Source organism: Megalopta genalis, chromosome 16 (genome assembly GCF_051020955.1).
Source record: "Megalopta genalis isolate 19385.01 chromosome 16, iyMegGena1_principal, whole genome shotgun sequence".
Classification (NCBI taxonomy): Eukaryota; Metazoa; Arthropoda; class Insecta; order Hymenoptera; family Halictidae; genus Megalopta; species Megalopta genalis.
The window spans coordinates 321,791-341,792 of NC_135028.1; the positions used below are offsets into that span (position 1 = coordinate 321,791).

The 20,002-nt window shown below is 41.2% G+C and overlaps 2 protein-coding genes across 4 annotated transcripts; one reads left to right on the forward strand and one right to left on the reverse strand.

Moving 5' to 3' along the window:
* Nucleotides 1-207: 207 nt before the first annotated feature.
* On the forward strand, nt 208-19,888 carry LOC117224597 (uncharacterized). The gene is made up of 10 exons (XM_033477644.2): nt 208-347; nt 3,185-3,494; nt 4,373-4,550; nt 15,696-15,987; nt 16,111-16,367; nt 16,450-16,634; nt 16,770-17,019; nt 17,104-17,284; nt 17,409-17,634; nt 17,719-19,888. The coding sequence occupies exons 1-10, from the start codon at nt 221-223 to the stop codon at nt 17,996-17,998; spliced, it is 2,286 nt and encodes a 761-aa protein (XP_033333535.2). The 5' UTR covers nt 208-220; the 3' UTR covers nt 17,999-19,888.
* On the reverse strand, nt 5,039-10,785 carry LOC117224598 (general transcription factor II-I repeat domain-containing protein 2). Of its 3 annotated transcripts, XM_076526974.1 has the most exons (5): nt 10,719-10,785; nt 10,243-10,621; nt 9,771-10,030; nt 8,629-9,622; nt 5,039-6,860 (listed from the first exon to the last, which is right to left on the reverse strand). In XM_076526974.1, exons 4-5 carry the CDS (start codon nt 8,890-8,892, stop codon nt 5,292-5,294), a joined length of 1,833 nt encoding a protein of 610 aa, XP_076383089.1. In that variant the 5' UTR covers nt 8,893-9,622; nt 9,771-10,030; nt 10,243-10,621; nt 10,719-10,785; the 3' UTR covers nt 5,039-5,291. The 3 variants fall into 3 exon arrangements, with proteins under 3 accessions (XP_076383089.1, XP_076383090.1, XP_033333536.1); XM_076526975.1 differs by having other exon boundaries at nt 8,629-10,030; XM_033477645.2 differs by having other exon boundaries at nt 9,771-10,621.
* Nucleotides 19,889-20,002: the final 114 nt, after the last annotated feature.

Sequence of the window (20,002 nt, forward strand, 5' to 3'; positions counted from 1 at the left end):
AACAGATATTTAAACGTATTTCCGGAGGACTTAGCGGCGGGAACGTGCGAAATCCGCTTACGGAAATACGGACGAAAGGTGTACGCGCATGTTCGAAACACGGCGAGTTGGCGCGACGATTCGCGATTCACGAGCATTTGGATTAGCCGGGTAGCCAAGCCGGATCGTTGACAGCGTTTCCCTCTCCTTAGTTAGAGTGGAGCGCTGCGCGGCGGCCGCAATGCTGCTTTGCGGTGTTTTATGTTCCGTGTTTTCGGTTTCATTCGGTGCGATCGTACAAATCGTAGTCTTTCTTCTACAGAATTCAAATGTCTCGAGAGTGCAAGCCTCCCTTCCACCGGGAGCTGGTCAGTTTCCATTTCATTCCTTCTATAAACAATAATCGTACAACAAATCGAAGTCGATCGATCTGTTTCCTTTTTTTTTTTTACGTCGCATGAACGAATCACGAGGAATCTATCTCCCGATGCTACGGAACATATTTTGCTGTACGCACAGCGCGTCATAATTTGCAACGATTACTTTTTTCCCTTTCTCTCTCTCTCCCCTTGCCGCCCCTTTCCACCTTCTTCCGTACAGTCGTCTATCGTCGAGTTTTGGGACGTTTATCCGACCAGGAGGAGCGTATCACGTGTCAAAAAGCGGGTTGTGAGTTGTGAGAAGCGGGTACTTTGGCAACGCTCCAATCGCGTTGCGGTCTTGCGAATTTTCTTTTTTGAATGCAACAAGTTTCAGCCGATAGTTCGGAAGCGTTTCGTTATCGTTTTCTCCACTGTATATCGTCGTTGAGCTCTCGATGGTCGCGGTCGCGGTCGCGTGTGTAATCGAGTTCTCGTATTATTTATAGAACGTGTAACGAACGCGGAATGACTTTTACTTCCAACGCGAAACGAAATTCGTCGATCGGATCGATCGTTCGAATCGCGGGATCGACGTTCGTCTCCGCGTTCAGGTACCATTGTCTACGCGTACACGGCACACCATTGTGCAAGAATAATTACTTTGCCCGCGCACCGATTTTTCCTGCACTCGCGTACGTTCGAGCGCCGCCCCGAGTTAAAAAACCGTCCGGCGTTCTTCGATCGGCGTGAAAATTTAGCAAACGTAGAATTAGACGAAAGAAAGTTGACACGAAACGTCCGCCGGTTGGAAAACTAGACGTCGGTAGTCGCTACGGTCTAGAGGAGAGAGGGCGAGAGAGCGAGAGGAGAGCTTAAATAATTCAAGGATAAGCCGCAGGTGTTCGTCAACGAATCGATATTATTCCTATCGGCGGCACGCTTTCTAACGTGCACATACACCTATCGCGCTGTACGTAAGTACGCAACTATACTACGTATTCTCTAATTTCCATGCGATGCGTGTAATACCGGCGGCACGAGTAACGCTATCTTCCAACAATTTCATTCGAGATGCCGATAGCAATTTACAGTAATGTCTCCCTAATTGACGCCGAGATTGCACACAAAAATGGACAATTTTGGAAGAGGAGATACGATTATTCGATCCTTGCGATTCATTTTTATATAAAACGAATTGTCAACAACTATAAAAACGAGCCGCAAGGCTCGAATAATCGTATGTCCTCTTCCCAAATTGTTCATTTTTGTGTACAATCTGAGCGTCAATTAGGGAGACATTACTGTACATTGTATTTGTACGCGTGTATTGCATTTATGTGTACATCTTGTATACATATACATATACATATAACAATCAAAGCGGGACTTCGTTTTCAACGTATAAAAAATAATCGAATGTTTCGTCGAGCTAATTGGACGAGACAATGGACTGTACGACGCGGGGTATTTTTTACAGAAATGCATCGATGCGACGCGATTGTTCGAGCCGATCGATACAATTCCGTGGTTCGCATAGCGCCGGTATATCGTCGGGATGAAATTTAAATCGAATCGTGACAAATGAGTTCACGAGATACGCATTAGCGATAGCTCGTCGTTCGCGACACGGTATCGTCGCTTAGTCGGCGAATTTATATCTTGCGATCGCGTAATTACCGAGCCATTTCCTGACAAAAAGACGAACCTCTAATGACAGGGAATGCGCGTAACGTAGCCTAACGAAACTAAGGATCAATCGGAACCAATTTACTTTATTTTCTCCATAGGAACTCGGTTTCATATCGATTTAACACTGCCACCGCGACCCAAGCTTAGATGTACACCGTGAGATACCCAAGTTCACAAAAACCTTGCGAATCGTTCGGTTTCCATAAGCGAGACGCGTCGGGGTAGAGTCCTCGACAAAAATCCTAGCAAGCTCGTCGTTCTATTCTGATCGATGACCGGTAGTGTCATCGCACAGTTTACAAAAAAACAAAAAAGATGAACGCGAGTTGCGCGATAAAAATTTCGCCCGAAACTTAATTGAAAGCTGCAGCCGCTTCGATCGACTGGAAATTAATTCGTCGACGCGGACGCATACGATCAAAATACTGCTGCGTTCCGATGAACGTTTTAGAGACTAATTATAAAAACGTAGATCGTAGATGACAGAGTATGCGAACCATGCACGTACGATACATCCGGGCCGGAACTGTAAACCGACCGTGAAATCAGGTTGCCATAACAAAACAAAGTCGCAGAAGTGCGGCAGACGAACGCGGAATAAAATAGTGCGTCGATCGAAAACCGAAATTCTTAATAAATCGAGGATTTTGCTGTTTAACACGTTCCGTACCGAGCTTTTACACGACTCGTCGCTCTAGCCGTTTGATATTTCGACTAAAATTTGATATATTATACGCAATTGTTAATTATCGTATATACAACGAAGCAACAAAATAATTACGACTCATTCTTGTGCCGGGAATTAGGGACCTTTGATTATTTATTTTTTTGTTGTCATCCCAAGTAATAGCAAACGGCTATTATGGCCTAGGCCCACACACACACACACACACACAGGGTGCCGAAGGGGCTCGACGGTTTATTTCCCGTAATTTCCATGGGGTACAACAGGCGCCATTGTTGAAGAGAATGAAAACTTTCGTTTTGTTTGTGTTTTTATTTACTCGCATTCCTAGATTTTGATACAGACTTTACTTCAAAACGAAATTTCATCTTCGAAGCAACAATTACCTCTTTTCATAGAATCTTATTTTGCTCTCCATGCATCAACCGCATTTTACGATTCACAGAGAAACAAATATTTCTGATTTTAGAGGACGAAATAATTGTCATCGAGCATCTACCAGGGCGCCGAGTTCATCTGCAAGATTTCTTTTGGACCGACGCGGAAAATGCTCCGCCGTGGGTGGATTCGAATCAACCCTTTTACGAAACTAGGACAGCTCTCCATACGGTAACAATTTACTTGCCTGCCGAAGGAAAAGACGACGATGATTCGAAACCTGAAAGTCGTCCTAGTTCCCACGATCCAAAATGTACCACGTGCATCGAGCCTACGCCAAGACTGGACGACGATCAGAATCAAAATATCGGTATTCTTGTGACGCAAGATCCCGGACCAAGGTTCTTATCTTTCTGTTTATATCATACGAGAAGTTAACCCTTTGCACTCGAGCGATGACTCCGAGGCACCGTTAAGATTTGTTATATCACATTCATTCTAGGATAATTTTTATATTAACAAAGTTTAGATTTAAAACATTGCCAAGAGCGTAATCGCTGTGCGAGTCGCAAGAGTCAATTTCAAGTGCATAAAATGCACTTTGTCATGTGAAATAAAAATACCATAAGTCAGAAAAATTATTTTAGATTTACAGTTAAAATAGTTTCGAGTGTAAAGGGTTGTGATAACACCCTGGTGGTAGAGTAATTTGAACATAAAAACCGACCAATTGTTTAGCACTTTTACATATACAAAATTTAGAAGAATATAAAAATAATAGGAAAAGTGCAGGCGACTTACAAATAGACGAGGAGTTCGATGAGGAAATGCAGTTCATTTAAATACATAATTACACCGCGACAGGACCACAAAAAGGGAATTCAGAGCCTTTGTCAATCGGCCGTATCTATACCCACTCCCGATTGCTTTCAGCATCGAGAACGCGCTAGAGAGCCGTGGCCAGCTGGTGGTCACGACGAGAAGCTGAGCGCATCGCTAATCTCTAGCGAGAAACGCGGCGCTCTAGCGGCCGTGCGCGATACTACGCTTGGCCAGCGGGTCTCGACCACGATTTTGGGAGTGGATTGGTGCGGAAAAATTACTTAATAAACAAATTATAAGCGGTCAAACTCGAACGAAGTATTCTAATCGATCTAAATTGATCGTAAGCACCAGAATCGATCGAATAGCAAAGCGAGATTCGATCTTGCATCCGCTCGTTACAGAATTCCCGAAATTTGGGGAACATTCTGTGCATTGCTTTATCTCTCGTTTTCAGATACTGGTTGTTAACTGTTCTTCGTGCGGGTGAAGCGGTGCCACCTAAAATTGAATTGAAATTGGCTCGTTTATATCGAACTGCATTCTCAAGACAACAACAACGTCATCTTGGACTTTTGCAGACGGATCCGCGATATCAACGATCCGTGGACGAACGACTGTTGGTCACGAACAAGGTAATTCGTAGTGCTTCATAATGTAGATTCGCAACTGAATCGAGTCAAATTCGCTTTCACTTTTTTCGAGTTTTCGCATACCCCCAAGTCGGAGACACTCGGAGCGCCGAAAGGTGTCCCTATTGTCCCCAGTGCAACAGCAACACCCTTTAGCTGGCCAGGTGACCGGTGCAAGCATGCAATTTAACCACGCACGATTACACATGCGTGGAGCGTCTACCGGGTGAACGTTGTAAAACCATTTGCAACTGTGTGTCGCGTCTCCGTCGCAGTTCGGAATTACAATGTTAATTCGGTAGACGCTCTACGCCACTGCGCGTCGCCTATCCCCACTCCTTGCGTAGTGACTTTTGGTGACCGTACTGTGATCGTCGTAAAAATCCGCGTGACCGAAGGATTGTCCGTAGCAGGTAATAAATAAGAAAAGCGTTTCGACCGGTACAAAGCAAGCGGAAGCTTTAACGAGATTAAATTTATGAACACCGTAATGATTGGATCAATCTGTATTTTGTTTACAGAGACATTTTTGATAGCAGAAATAGAGAAAATGTATTTTTTCCTATTAATAACCCTTACGCGTACTCGTTCTTATTTCGAACAACGTTTTAATCGGATCTAATCCGACAACGGAGACTTTGAAGCGTTCTGCGCGTTTCGAACTTGTCGAAGAATCGATACAAGAAAATAGATCTTGGTGATAAAGATATAAATTAGCATAAATTATATCGTAGTTGGAATAATTTAACTGTCGGTTATAACGCATATGCTGTGTTCGGGGGGCACGTTCCTTTCGATCGACTCCACTATATTCGGTACTATAGTTTCGACCGTGCCCAAAATAACGGTGTTTTTCACGTCTTTCAAGTCGTGATCCGATATCACATATTTATAAGCGTTCTCCGTTTTCTTCGATACCGAAGAAAACTTCTCGCAGATGTACGTGGAGCCAAACATGGCGATCAAACGAGCCGCGCACATGTGCAAGCCGGGAAACCTAGACTTTGGAAAGTTTCTGTAAAAACTTAGTATATCGGTTTTGTTCGTAAACTCGTGCCTCAAGTTCCTGTCGCATCTCAAATCGATGATCTCTAATTGCAAATGAGACGGCACCAATTCCAAGTCGATGGAGAACAGCATGGTTATCACGTTGAATTCGTTCTCTATTTTCGAGATTTCGTTGAATCTCGACGAGAATTCTTCGCTAAGATTCTTCAGAACATTGATGTACTTGGCAAACTTGATCTCCGAATTGACCGTCGACAATTTCGTGAAATGATACGTGTTTCTACGCTCCAGCTGCTCTATCCAAAACTTTAACTTCAATTTGAACGATTCTATCGAGTCGTACAGATTTATAATCGTTTTCCCTTGTTCTTGCAACGACTCGTTCAGTATACCGAGATGCTGGAGAATGTCGCACATGAAGGACAAGTCGGCGATCCAATCGCCGTCTTGCAATTCCGGCACCACGTAGCCCGCTACGCCCATTAGAAAATGAATATCCGTGCGGAGATTGTAAAACTTTTCTAATATATTTGCACGGCCGATCGACTCGACGTCGATGTAATACGGCAGCTGACCGTACTCGTTCTCCAGGACCTCTAAAAACGATCGAAATTGCCAGCACTTGAATCCGTGTGCCCGTATGAAATTGATCGCTTGCACGACCACGGACAGGACATGATTGAACTGGATACACTTGACGCACAAACTTTCCTGATGGATAATAGAATGTATAGCGACCACCTCCTGAGGAACCGCCAAGTTTCGTAATTTCGATTGGAGACAACCGACGAACCCAGAATGGTTGTCTACCATGGCGGGCGTGCCATCTGTGGCGACCGCGACCAGCTTGCACCAATCTAAATTGTTCTGTTCGATTGCCTCCTCCACGCAGGAAACGATATCTTCGCCCCTAGTCGACTCTCCCGGCGGGAAAACCTCCAACAGTTCTTCCGTGACCGTCAACGTGTCGTCCACACCGCGTATAAAGACGACTAACTGCGAAGGGCCTAGCACGTTCGTTAGTTGATCGAGGGCCAACGAGAACGCGATGAATTTCTTCGAGATGGCGATTAACTGTTGCGTCACGTTGTTGGCCATCTCGCGAATGCAGCTGCGGATTCTCTGGCTGGAAACGTTCACTTCCTGAACCGTTTGGACAGCGTCCGGCCATAATTGTTCGGTGGTCGCCAGCAGACACCTCTTGACGAATTCTCCGTCGGAAAACGGCCGTCCAGCTTTCGCGATCTCTAACGCGATATTGTAGCTAGCTCGAACTTCCGGCTCGTTCCTCCGTAACTTTTCTTCCTGCAATGAAAATCGTTTCATATAGTAATAGTCTTCCATACGATATCAATAAATTAATTCGAGTATTCTGCGTTTAGTATTCTCCAACAGGGGAAGGACTCTAATTATCCGACTTCTCTATTTCAACGGGTCCTTGCAAGGTGGTAGCATATATAAGTCCCTAATGATACGTGTAAAATATCAGATGTAAATACTCGATAATTTTAATTAACATTCAAGTCACGAACCTTCAAAATATACCACGAACAAGGGTGGTAAGTCAGAGTTGTATTAGCGAAACGAGTAGAGTGTCTGGCTGGTAAATTCAAGGTCCCGGGATCGACTCCCGTTCAGTGAAATATATATTTTTTATTGCAAAAGTTTATTGCAGTCGCGGCGTACACGATGCTCGATGATAATTGTATCTACGGCTAATATTTTACACATATCGTTAGGGTCTCATATATGCTATCAGCTTGCAAAAACCAGTCGAAATCGAAGTCGGACAATTGAGGTCCTTCCTTTGTAAGCATAAGCGTAGCACCCTTCTGTCGTCGCACCCCGCAGTTGCACCGCAGTTCCACCGCAGTTCCGCTTGACATAGGACAGTGTTTGTTGCTAATAAGTCGTGCAAAATCGCGGATATCATTTAAGCTACGGAAAAAAGTTACTTCAACGGGAATCACCCATTTCGCGCAATTAAAATAATTTTGGGACACCGTGTATAACGGCGCTGCGTGTCCAAGCTGAACCAGACTGCCGAAGCCGCCGCAATATCGATCGATGCCGATTCTTAAAGTTTTATTCGTGACTTCGCTTATCTCGTAGAACAGATGTTATTAATTCTATCGAGAAAAGTACCTTTATTTACTGTACCCAATCATTCGGAATAATAGAGTACCGTTAGATCATAGCGCGCCCAATGAAACGCGTATCGAAATTTGGAAGTATATTAAAAATTAACTTTGTACCGAAATAATTCTTGAACTAAGTAATAGTGAAAAAGTTATTTTAATAACTTTTGTATAAAAATATAGCGAAAAAGAGGAAATATTGAAATACAAATTAACGTGCCGACGTTTCGTTCGTCGTGCAGTTCTAGCTCTAAACGATTCGGGAGCTGCTCGACGGGTCCCTTACTCTCACTTTGCGATACATCGTCTCGCTCGCTCTCCACATGCTTCAGTCTTGCCTGTGTCACGTGGAGAAACACAAGCGAGCTCCGAATCGACGATAGAAAAATTAGATTCATTGATCGAGAATGATACTTTAACGACTTTCTAACTTTTTTAGACAATGTCGCAATTATTTTCACTTCTGGCAAGAAATATTCAATTAAATAAGTTAGCACGATTACTATGACACTATAAGAGCTATTCGCGCAAGTATAAAAATTATGAAATGCTGCTTACTACGATACATCAGCTAATTAAAATGAGAACTCTGGTTAAGGGTAATTAAAAACACTACTAGAAAAACGATAAATATTCTCTTTTATTGATCGAATCATTTATTAAGTATGCAGTTTGAATTATAAAAAAGATGTATACGCTTTATAAAATAATGCATATAGTATCGTTCTATTTTTTGAAGTAAACAAAAATACTGCCTTACGTTTCGATAGTATCTCGGTATAGATAATTCTTTTTTGTTCGTTTCCTTTATAATTGGCGATAACATCTCTTAGGTCTCGTTGCAAGCGATTCAACATATCGGTTTGCTTCGTTTCGTTTATTTATTAAATACTTTTTGTCCAGATGTAGTCTATTATGTTCGTAATAATTCTTACCTCTTCGAGTAAAAGCGCCTCTATGTCCAGCAGCTTGCATTTTAGCCTGTCCACCTCCGCGAATCGCTCCTCGCGCGAATATCCTCCATAATCTTTCGCGTGATACCTGTTATAATGTCGTTGGAGATTGTACTTTTTCAAAGAATTGAATACCTTGCGGCAGATAAGGCACTTCGGTGTTCCTCTATGATCGGTGAAGAAATACATTTCTTCCCATGCAGGTTTAAAATGGCGTTTCGGTGTAGATGTCGATGGTTCATCCATGATTAGAGAGAAATGTCGGTTTTTTCACACTTAAATATATAAGGATATCAAAGATCGGTTATTCCGAACTTAAATGGAACTCCTGATAACACTTTTCATTCGTTAACGTGGAAATTAATGAACGCCGCAGTGTTGATAGTTTCCACGTTTCCACCGACCTCTCGGAGCAGGCCCGAGCAACTCGCTCCCAAGAGCAGTTTTTGCTCTGTTCGGGCAGATAGCCAGACAGGAGCACGAAGCCACGCCTCCCGGAGCAATGGCCACATGGTGGGGAACTGCACACGTGTTACTGTGTACGACAATAGAGCGCGCACCAGTTTAGTCGTTAGCATCGTTAGTATGATTCGGAACTACGTGTGGAAACACGAATCTTTCGTGCACCATGAGGCATAATACGATCATAGATCTGGCAACAGTCTGTGCAAATACTTGTGCAACGCGTAACGCGGTGAAATAGCTCGAATGATATTTAATCAAATTTTCTTTTCATTTTTAATCGTATGCTAGGCGAATAATAATAATAAAACGCAACTTTCCGAATCGTTTGTGCGTCGATATTAGTGTTAGCATAACGGTTAATCAATTTTTATCTATTGGAAATTAAAAACTCAAACAAGTCAATTGCAGACCGAACGTTGCTCGTGCATACACGTGGCGCTGCGATCAGCTCCACCACGGAATACAGACATACCTATAGTGGCGCGGGCGCGACAATATTTTTCGTGGTCTCCTGGAAAACGAGAGTGGGGTGGTCAGCCATCTTATGTAACGGTGCAATAAGCATTGTACGCGAACGTCGTATACGTGGCACCGATTTTCACGGTGTTGCGTTCACTAACACGACGACAACGTCTATAAAAGATGATCCGATTTCTCACCTTCTACTCGCTCTTACCACATACCGCGTACCACTTTCGACTTTGTTTTCGAGCAAACGCTGCGCATTCTCCCTTTACCGTAGGTCAGTTACGTAGAATCGTCTGGCTACTTGGAGCATGTATACCCTCCCCGCCAATTTTCTCAAGTGCGTACTTCTTTCGAAGTTCGAAGCATGCGGTATCTCTTCGGTATCGCTCGAGAAGGGTACAGTTCCACTCGAGAAGCCGAACGCTATGCCGATTCGTTTTCCATTTGATATCTGTAAATATCGAACGAAATCATGCCAGAAAGAGAGAAACCTTCGCAAACTTTTACAAGAGAATTTGAGACAAGATTAATAAGTCTAAAAATACCACCTAGCTCTTACGATGTTCTATGCATCGATCGATTAAAAAAATGCAGTTTAATAAAAAGTTTGGATAATCTTAAATTTTGTACGAAACTAAAAGTATACTAAAATAAAAGACTCGCCTGTGACTCGACTTGTGGCAAACAAGTTGTCGGGAATAATTCTCTGTAAAATACTAAAAATTATAAAGGGAAGCAACGGCTTGCCAAAAATACTGCTCGCTCGTTGAGCACGGGTAGATCGATATTGTCTACGATTCCTCGCGAGGAAGCAAATTTATTCGAGATAAAATTTGCCCAAGTCTGTGCAATACATAGACGATGTCGAGCCATCTTGTGAAAAGTGACCGTCGTTCTACTTTTCGTGCCCTTCGGCATCGACCCAAACCGAAACGGAAGCCATCGCTGCGCAGCAGCGTCGATCGGGACAAGCCTACGTAATGGAAACGGGCCTAGAGGTTATCTCTCGTTCAACCGTGTTCAGATATCTCAACGAAAAAATCTGTAAAATAATTAAAGACAATTTCAGAAGTTCGTATAATGCAAAAAATATGTAAATATTTCAATTTTCATTCGTGCGTGATTTCCCATCTGCTTACATCGTATGCCATAGTCGGTCACTCTTCGACGTTCGGCGCTCGACCCTGCATTCTAAACATGTGGCGCCTCTATCGGAGAAAAAGCGAAGCTCCGTTCAATGTCCATACAGCGCCAATCGGTGCAGCGGCAAAACGCTCAAACGGTTAGCCAAATTCGACTGTTGTTAATTCAGGGAATTGCTTGACCGCTGTTCTTCCACGATTAACCATCTCCTTCGTCTCTCACCTTCGCCCCTTTCATTTCTTCATCTAACTTCTCCATCCAGTCCTCTCCTCTACCATCCACGTTTGATATATTCGTTATCTTTTCTCGAATCTCGTCCACCATTCCTTCCTCCTTCCTGCACCTCTTTAACATGTGTTCACACTTGCTATCCTGACCCATCTCGCTTCCTTTCCCTTTCCTCTTCAAATACTCTGAAATCTTTCCCTCTCTTTCCTCCCTGTACCCCACTTATCGTATCGTAAATCTACTATCTTTCCATAGTTTCCCCCCCCTTCGTATCCTACTTTCTTTCCTCTCTACTTTCTTCCACTCCTCCTCTCCTCTCCTCTCCTCTCCTCTCCTCTCCACTCCAACATCTCCTGCTCTCTTCCTTTTCGCCATTCTCCACAGTCGCTCTATCCACTTTACCACTCATACACTTCTTTCTCTTCCCCCCTCATTTTGGTAATTTCGTCAAATCGACTTAAAATACTTGCAAATTGTATCAGGAAAACATGCGAGGAGGTACTACTGAAATTTCGAAAAATCTCGAGTATCAGGAGATTAGTATATCTCCAAACTCTTTATCTGGCTTGTGATTGACTTGTACTACTGAAATTTCGACAAAACGAGATACCTCCTCGCAAAATTTCGAAAATTGTATCAGGAGAACAGCGAGGAGGTATTCTTTCGAATGTCTGGCCTGACGTTGACTTGTACTACTTATCCTGGAATTTTTCGAAAATTTTCGGAAAAGTACGAGTCAATGTCGGGCCAGACATTCGAAAAGTATACCTCCTCGCATATCATGTTCTCCTGATACAATTTTCGAAATTTTTCTGAAAATTTTCGAAAAATTCCGGAAAAAGTAGTACGAGTCAACGTCGGGCCAGACATTCGAAAAGTATACCTCCTCGCATATCATGTTCTCCTGATACAATTTTCGAAACTTTTCTGAAAATTTTCGAAAAATTCCGGAAAAAGTAGTACGAGTCAACGTCGGGCCAGACATTCGAAAAGTATACCTCCTCGCATATCATGTTCTCCTGATACAATTTTCGAAATTTTTCTGAAAATTTTCGAAAAGTTCCGGAAAAGGTAGTATGAGTCAACGTCAGGCCAGACATTCGAAAGAATACCTCCTCGCACATCGAAATTTTTCTGAAAATTTTCGGAAAATTTTCGGAAAAAGTAGTACAAGTCAACGTGAGGCCAGACATTCGAAAGAATACTTCCTCGCACATCATGTGCTCCTGATACAATTTTGGCAATTTCAGTAGTATAAGTCAATAAGTGGTGTGGGAAGAAGAAAGGAAAGGAGAAAGGGATTCAAAAAAAGATTAAGAATGGGTGCTAGAGGATGGTAGAGGAGAGGAATGGATGGAGAAGTTAGCTTAGGAAAGGAAAGGAAGTGAAGAGGAACGGTGATAGAAGATGAGGGTCATTGAATATGGATGAAGGGTGGAAACGGTGGACAAATAGGGAAGGATAGGCGAGAGGTACGATGGGATGAAACAGGAAGGAATGAGTGAGAAAGAGAGAGGGAGAGAGAGAGAGAGATTGCGTTGATTGTGGAAGAACTGTGGAAACGGTGGACAAATGAGGAAAGAAGTGTGAAAGGGAGTGGCAGGTTGGGAGAAGAAGGTGATAAATAAAGAACATAATAGTTGAATTATAATGATATATTTATTATGTAGATTATATTATATATACATTAATTAGATTAGAATTTGTTGCATTTGCTGTTCGAAATAGTTGTCACGATGTCGGTGCAGGTGATGCTGGCGGAAGTACTTCAGGTATGGCTAACACACGAAGTTTACTTCGATTGTTACCTATTAATTAATCGCTGATAATCCAAAATCGTAGAGGTGAAATCTATGGAGGGAGAGGAGAGTATTGAATCGTTTGATTCTGCGTTAAAATTGAGTGGCCCTGAAAAGGGCCGATATAATTGTTAAAATTTTCCATTGTCGTGGTTCTTCGAGATCGTAGCCTTTTACTTCTTTCCTGGTTCCGCGGAGCACAAGGATGAAATGAATCGTAATGCCGATTCTTCTTGTGGAAAATATCTTTACGATGCTGTAATAAAAGCGATCGGGGTTTGATGATTTTTCGATGTAATTTCGGTATTATTTGTATTTCTACCAGTAAAAGTTCCAGAAGAGATCCCTAACAATGTATCCATAACCATTTGTTGTATATATGAATTGTAATCCTTTAGTTATAAACAATTTTCCATTTCATGTTCCAATATGAAATATCGGAGCAAATGATTCGTGCCACTTTGTACATAAGAGATGAAGTAAAATCCGGCACGAATTATCTGCTGCTTTCAAACAGCCTAACAGCGCCACTTTCGTGCAGCGGCAAAACGCTCAAACTGTTCGCCAAGCAACGGTTCCCTGCAATTCGCCGCGCGGTAACACTGCGTGCGCGCGACATCTGTCGGCGGGTGTCCCAAGTCTGCGGCGGAAACTTAAATTAATACTCGCCGATAGATGTCGCGCGCACGCAGTGTTACCGCGCGGCGAATTGCAGAGAACTGTTGCTTGGCGAACAGTTTGAGCGTTTTGCCGCTGCACGAAAGTGGCGCTGTTAGGCTGTTTGAAAGCAGCAGATAATTCGTGCCGAATGTTCCATTGCTTCTTACGAGAGAAGCGGCACGAATCATTTGCTGCGATATCGAACGATTGAACATAAAACTGAAATTTGTTAATTACAATTCGCATGCGCATAAAATTGTTATCGATGCGTTGCTAGAGGTCTCTTCTAGAGTTTTCAATGGTAGAAGCGCACACATTGTGTCTCCGGAGTCACAAAATGAATGACCTTTATAGGGGTGTTTTAGTTCGAGCGGGGTTAGTTCGAAATTTTCCCGCCTGCGTCGATTAGGCTTAAACCGTCCGAGAATAGAATCTGAAAAATCTCGAACACGTTTAACAATATTAAAGCTAATAATTTCAGCTAAATGCGTGGTTAAATTTGCTGTATTAAAGCAGCAACGATTATTTTGACTCCAACAGGGGTTGCTTTTGGTTTTAAAATTGTCCTAACAGATTAACGAATAACATATGCGTAGTACGGATTGCGTACCTCGGATTGCCATACTTGTAGCTTGTTATGTTTCTCTATTTTTCGAAATGGCCCATTCACGGACATGGAAACACTATCTATCAGTGGCGCTCGAACTAAAATACCCCTATAAAGATTATTCATTTTGTGACTACAGACACGCAATGTATGCGCTTCTACCATTGAAAACTCTAGAAGAGACCTCTAGCAACGCATCGATAACAATTGTATGCGCATGCGAATTGTAATTAACAAATTTCAGTTTTATGTTCAATCGTTCGATATCGCAGCAAATGATTCGTGCCGCTTCTCTCGTAAGAAGCAATGGAACATTCGGCACGAATTATTTGCTGCTTTCAAACAGCCTAACAGCGCCACTTTCGTGCAGCGGCAAAACGCTCAAACTGTTCGCCAAGCAACGATTCTCTGCAATTCGCCGCGCGGTAACACTGCGTGCGCGCGACATCTATCGGCGAGTATTGATTTAAGTTTCCGCCGCAGACTTGGGACACCCGCCGACAGATGTCGCGCGCACGCAGTGTTACCGCGCGGCGAATTGCAGGGAACCGTTGCTTGGCGAACAGTTTGAGCGTTTTGCCGCTGCACGAAAGTGGCGCTGTTAGGCTGTTTGAAAGCAGCAGATAATTCGTGCCGGATTTTACTTTATCTCTTATGTACAAAGCGGCACGAATCATTTGCTCCGATATTTCATATTGGAACATGAAATGAAAAATTGTTTATAACTAAAGGATTACAATTCATATATACAACAAATGGTTATGGATACATTGTTAGGGATCTCTTCTGAAACTTTTACTGGTAGAAATACAAATAATACCGAAATTACATCGAAAAATCATTAAACTCCGATCGCTTTTATTACAGCATCGTAAAGATATTTTCCACAAGAAGAATCGGCATTACGATTCATTTCATCCTTGTGCTCCGCGGAACCAGGAAAGAAGTAAAAGGCTACGATCTCGAAGAACCACGACAATGGAAGATTATAACAATTATACGATTTTAGATTATCAGCGATTAATTAATAGGTAATAGAGTAATTACCTGGTCAGTGTTTGGTGACAATACAATACGAGTCAACGTCAGTAGTACAACTCACCCGCAAGCCAGACAACGCAAATTAGAAAGGAAGTCAAACGTTAGGAAAGGGAAAAGGAAATGGAATGCATTTGGTATTGAGAAGGAATGTTTGGGAAAATGTATAAATGAAAAGACGTATAATGTCACACATTACAAGAGTTCTTATTTTATTTTACAATCAGTTTATAATAATGAAAGGGAGTCAAAACGAAACTGGTAATTCGTTGTGGCACTCTTTCTTACAACGACGACTTACTTAACTAACAATAAGATGTGCGCACGTATCCGATATGCTCGGATTCGCTGAGTACAATTATGTGTAAAAATTAATGTTAGAACTGACAACAATATCGTAGACATTAAGCAGAAATTATCTATATTTAAGGCAAACAGTGGTAAGAATAGAATCGTCGTTAGTCGGTATTTATACCAAGATCTTATAGAGGTTTGCGAAGAATTAGTAAGACGAATGACTATTACAGAATGTGCGAATTTCGATCAGAGAAGCTGCTAATTATAGAACTTAGAGACAAATGCGCACGAGTATGAGACTATTAAACGATAAAAGTTTATTTTGTGTGGTGCATAACTTTCAGATTCCCCCGAGAAGTCGACCAGTTTCGAGCAAATTGATAGCGAACGATATCGAAGGAAAGACTGCGAACAAGCGTTCGGAAATACGCTCGTTCAATTACTCGTCGGAAGAGATTGTTCAAGTTAGAATGCAAAATACAAGCATGACTGAAAATGGTGCTACGAGGTTGATTTATTCTGTTCACCTAGGTGGAAAACCTGTACCTGCTGAAACAGCTGCCAGAGACATGGCTCTTTTGTCACCGCAGGAAGTTGCATTAGAACTCGGTGCGCCGGTTCTTATACAGAGCGAACGTAAGTATCCTACAGTAACATTGTTTACATAAATACAAACATAAAAGGGAAAGAAAAAAATTGTGTAAACTCTGAATAACCAGATATTCTGATCTAACACCTACCCCCGTTTTCTGTATGCAGCATATTTGAAAGAAACTCGTCCTTTGGCGCTTTCAAGGAAAAGAGACGCATGGCTATTAATTGGAGCAGCCAGTGCCGGTTTCGTTCTCTTGTCGATCCTGCTTGTAGGATTAATATTCACAGCGAAAAGGAAAAGGTCGCACAGTGCGGTAGCAGCACCGCCGAATCGTAGCATTTTAAGGAAAAAACCAGATTACGTGTCGACGACCAATGGTCGCGATAACGGTGTTTTTTCAACGTCGGAAATAGATGTTAAGGTAAGCTTGTACATCCGCTGTTACGCGCGCTTGTTGTGGTTAAATTTCTTTCAAATTCCATGACTTTCGTCGTTTCTCGCAGACTGAAGATAGCAGCCAAAGTAACACCCCAGGAAGTATGCCAAGGACTCCAACTATTCCTGAAGCTACCGACACTTTCGACGTAGGAATTCATAAGGTTTCTAGCGATAACGAAGACGAACAGAAAAGAAGGACGCACGAGCCAAATAAAAACACGTTCGAGGAGCATTCTTCGAAACAGACAAGGTACGAAGCGAGCAAATATTCGAGTATCGATCTCTTATCTACCTATCGACCCTTGTAGCCGTTAACGCGGGGTGCCCACCGTATTTGGGCTATACCGTTCGTATAATTCGAGCTGTTGCATCGTTGCTTTTATAGACTGACGCACGGAAGAGTATTGCGAACAAACGCGGTGGATATGCCAAGGACATCGGATTCGACGTATGTCATAGCCGATCATTTAGAAGCACTAGAGTCTTTGGAAGCCAATTACATGAGGCACGAAGAAGACAAAGAGGAAGAAGAAGCTAGTGCCTCGCCCCACTCTTACCTATCCATGCCAAATTGTAAACAATTTCCTAACATGAAGAGCGTCGAACCTCTTTCTAGGGTATTGGAGCCAGTTATGGTATGCAGCAAGTTGTCTTTCTCGACAAAAATATATACATTTGTATACAGGAATGTGTGTGCTTAAGAAAATTTTCTTTCATAGGTCAGGCATTTGGATATAGATTCTCCAGAACCAGAGAGACGAGACAATAACGACATCGATTCCTATAGAAGTAGTAAAATCAACGACAAATTCTTTGCACGAACTTCGAGTGCTATGAAAGATCCTGGAGTAGTTGGTCCTATAGTTTGGAATCTTCGAAGACAGACGCTATCTGCAGAGGGTATACAACACTCGATTCCTCTCTTTTACATATAGTAATAATAAAAGCTCTTGCACGAGGAAACTACCGTTTGTTTTATATAATCCTTGCCAAACCTCGGGGCAAAAATTACAATTATTTTCAGGCAATGGCACGTCGGAAACCGATGAAATAACATCCACGTCGGCTGGTCCTGTTGGACGAGCCAAGAGAAGGCTTCACGAGTTGCTAGAAGATTCGTTCAGTCTGTTTGGAAGCAGAGAACAGAATTCGGAAATGCAAACATGCGCTACGCAACCGAATTCGGCGGTGTACGTTCCCGATGTTCTTCCAATATTTTCAAAGACTAGGGGAAGATCTGTTCACGTTAGGTGCTTACAGTTTTATAGAACTCGTATGCTAATCTATCGTATTTTTTGTAATCTTGTTATTTGTATGTTCGTTGCATCGCTCAGTCCTGGATCCTCGCCAACGATGGAAATAGAGATACAACAACATGCGTCGTTGCCTCGAAATAATATCGAAGAAAATGTTGCAGAAAATGGTCATTCGGGACCGGTTCGATCCCATGGTGGATGGAGCTCTAGACCATTAAGTGCTGGTCCATTTCATAGACCGAATGTACCGGACATTGATACCAAACGTATACTTTTACATTGTCAACTTCCACCCGAAGATCCTGCGGTTCCATTAATTGCTTCGATCAAGAAAGAACTTGAAAAATTTTCTTCTTAATGCCCAGTCGGCCGAGTCTACTTCGACCAAAAACGTGTACGACGATTGGTGCCAAGGCACCGTTGAAAGAAGGCATTGCTCGGTATTTGGCATCGGAAGCTTGGCGCCAAATCGATGACAAATCTTCGCGGAATCTTGTAGATGCGGTAGCGCTACGTGGCTTGGCCTGTTTTTGGCATGGACACGACGTTGGTGCCAAATTCGTGCGATATGCAGAAACAAATGGCTCGGGATTTGACACAAATGCGTACTGTAAAATTCGTAACAAATTCAGGACAAATTGCTTGCTGGGTATTCGAGTATCGTGAAGAAATAAAATAAAAGAAGCCTAACGATTATTATTAAACAGTAAGTACTATTCGTCGCAATATGAGTTAAAGAAACATTTCAGAAGAACGCATCGAATCATTTATAATACCGTGTAAATATACTGGAAATTTTTGTATGAAATAATCGCAATCAGAATTCTTTATACTCGACACTGTCCGTTTTTACCGAGCTCGTAACCGAAAGATCGTATAATTTTGCTATACTATAGTTGTGTCGCTATAACTTTGATATTTTAACAATTTTTCATGGCTATACATAAAAAAATAAGGAAAGTACTATGAACTTTTTCATAATACTTAATTATGTTGGTTTTGTGCATTAATACTTTTAGATGAATAACGAGATCTTTAACGTTTCTAAAATTGGGTTGCTTTAGGTGCAATATATCGAAAAGTATTGAACATTCATGTGTCAAAAATGTAAGAAAAAATTTTGGCTATTTTGTAACAGTAAAAATAAATCGTATTTACCTAAAGGATAAGATTAATTAAGCAGATACAATCAACAACTATATATTCATGTCGCGTTTCTGTTATTTGGTACTATATTTGTATATTCATGACATACCTCTCTACCCATTTCATTGTACATACGCATTATAATTCACTATGACTGAATAAGTTGTAAGAAAACGTTAGAATTATAAATTATTTGTTACTTATTATTTTACTAAGTAACAACGATAGATGATAAAACCGACAAAATTACATAGAGTAGAGTTTAATTTATTGTTATTTATTGTATTCGTGAAAATTGTTTACGGAAATACGGCTAAAATAAGAACTAACCAGAAGTAAGCTATAATGAAAACAAAGGAAATTATTTTAATTATATGTGTATATATACAATATATTTAAAACAAAATGATCGATCTAATTTCGCCATTAATGCTATAGAATTCTAAGTTATTACGATATGAATTATATCATTTTGTAAATAAAGCGACCTAATCTTTATTTGAAAGAAAAAAACTTGTAAGCTTATTGAACGAAATAACTTACAAGTTGTGTATCTACATTATCGTGTTAGAAAATGTATTATTTTTCCTGCAACTGATAGCCACGTCGTATCGAAGAGTTATACATACAGTTATTTAATTTTCGCTCATTAATTATATAAAATGACACGAGTTGTCAACACTTTGAGGACCGACTATACCGATAGGAACGGATTGTGAATTCGAAGTGATAATGAAAACGTCAAGCTCGATGAATATTTATAAATCAAATTATACTGCTTGTAGTCGGTAGATAATGAAATTCCTTAGTACACAATAATGTATACCGGACAAAATAATACTTGGATTTCATAGTAGTAGAATGGACATTTGTGCAGAAAATAATGCATCGAATCTTAATTAAAAAAATTCAATTTCAGACATTCTATAATATGCATTTCATGAGTATATTATTTCATTAAATTTACTAACTTAATTTCAATTATATGTATGTATTCTGTTATTTTGTAAAAAGTTCAAATTATTTTAATCATGTTATCTATTGTTATTTATATGTACTTGTATGTATCGTGTTTTGTTAAATAAATATTAATAAAAATAAACCTGTGAGTTAAAAGTTTCTTGGCACCCCAGATAGTCCTCTTGACACTGAGATTACTTTACCTTAATTTTGATAGAGAAAGAGTTATAAAGGAGAAACGTATTTAATATTGTTC

Bases quoted from the DNA above. Each gene is read 5' to 3' on its own strand.
- LOC117224597 (XM_033477644.2), top strand. From the start codon at position 221: ATGCTGCTTTGCGGTGTTTTATGTTCCGTGTTTTCGGTTTCATTCGGT. The intron at 348-3,184 runs GTCAGTTTCCAT...TTCTGATTTTAG, and splicing joins CTCCCTTCCACCGGGAGCTG to AGGACGAAATAATTGTCATC. The intron at 4,551-15,695 runs GTAATTCGTAGT...CATAACTTTCAG, and splicing joins GACTGTTGGTCACGAACAAG to ATTCCCCCGAGAAGTCGACC.
- LOC117224598 (XM_076526974.1), bottom strand. From the start codon at position 8,892: ATGGATGAACCATCGACATCTACACCGAAACGCCATTTTAAACCTGCA. The intron at 6,861-8,628 runs GTAAGAATTATT...TTTTCATTGCAG, and splicing joins AGGCGCTTTTACTCGAAGAG to GAAGAAAAGTTACGGAGGAA.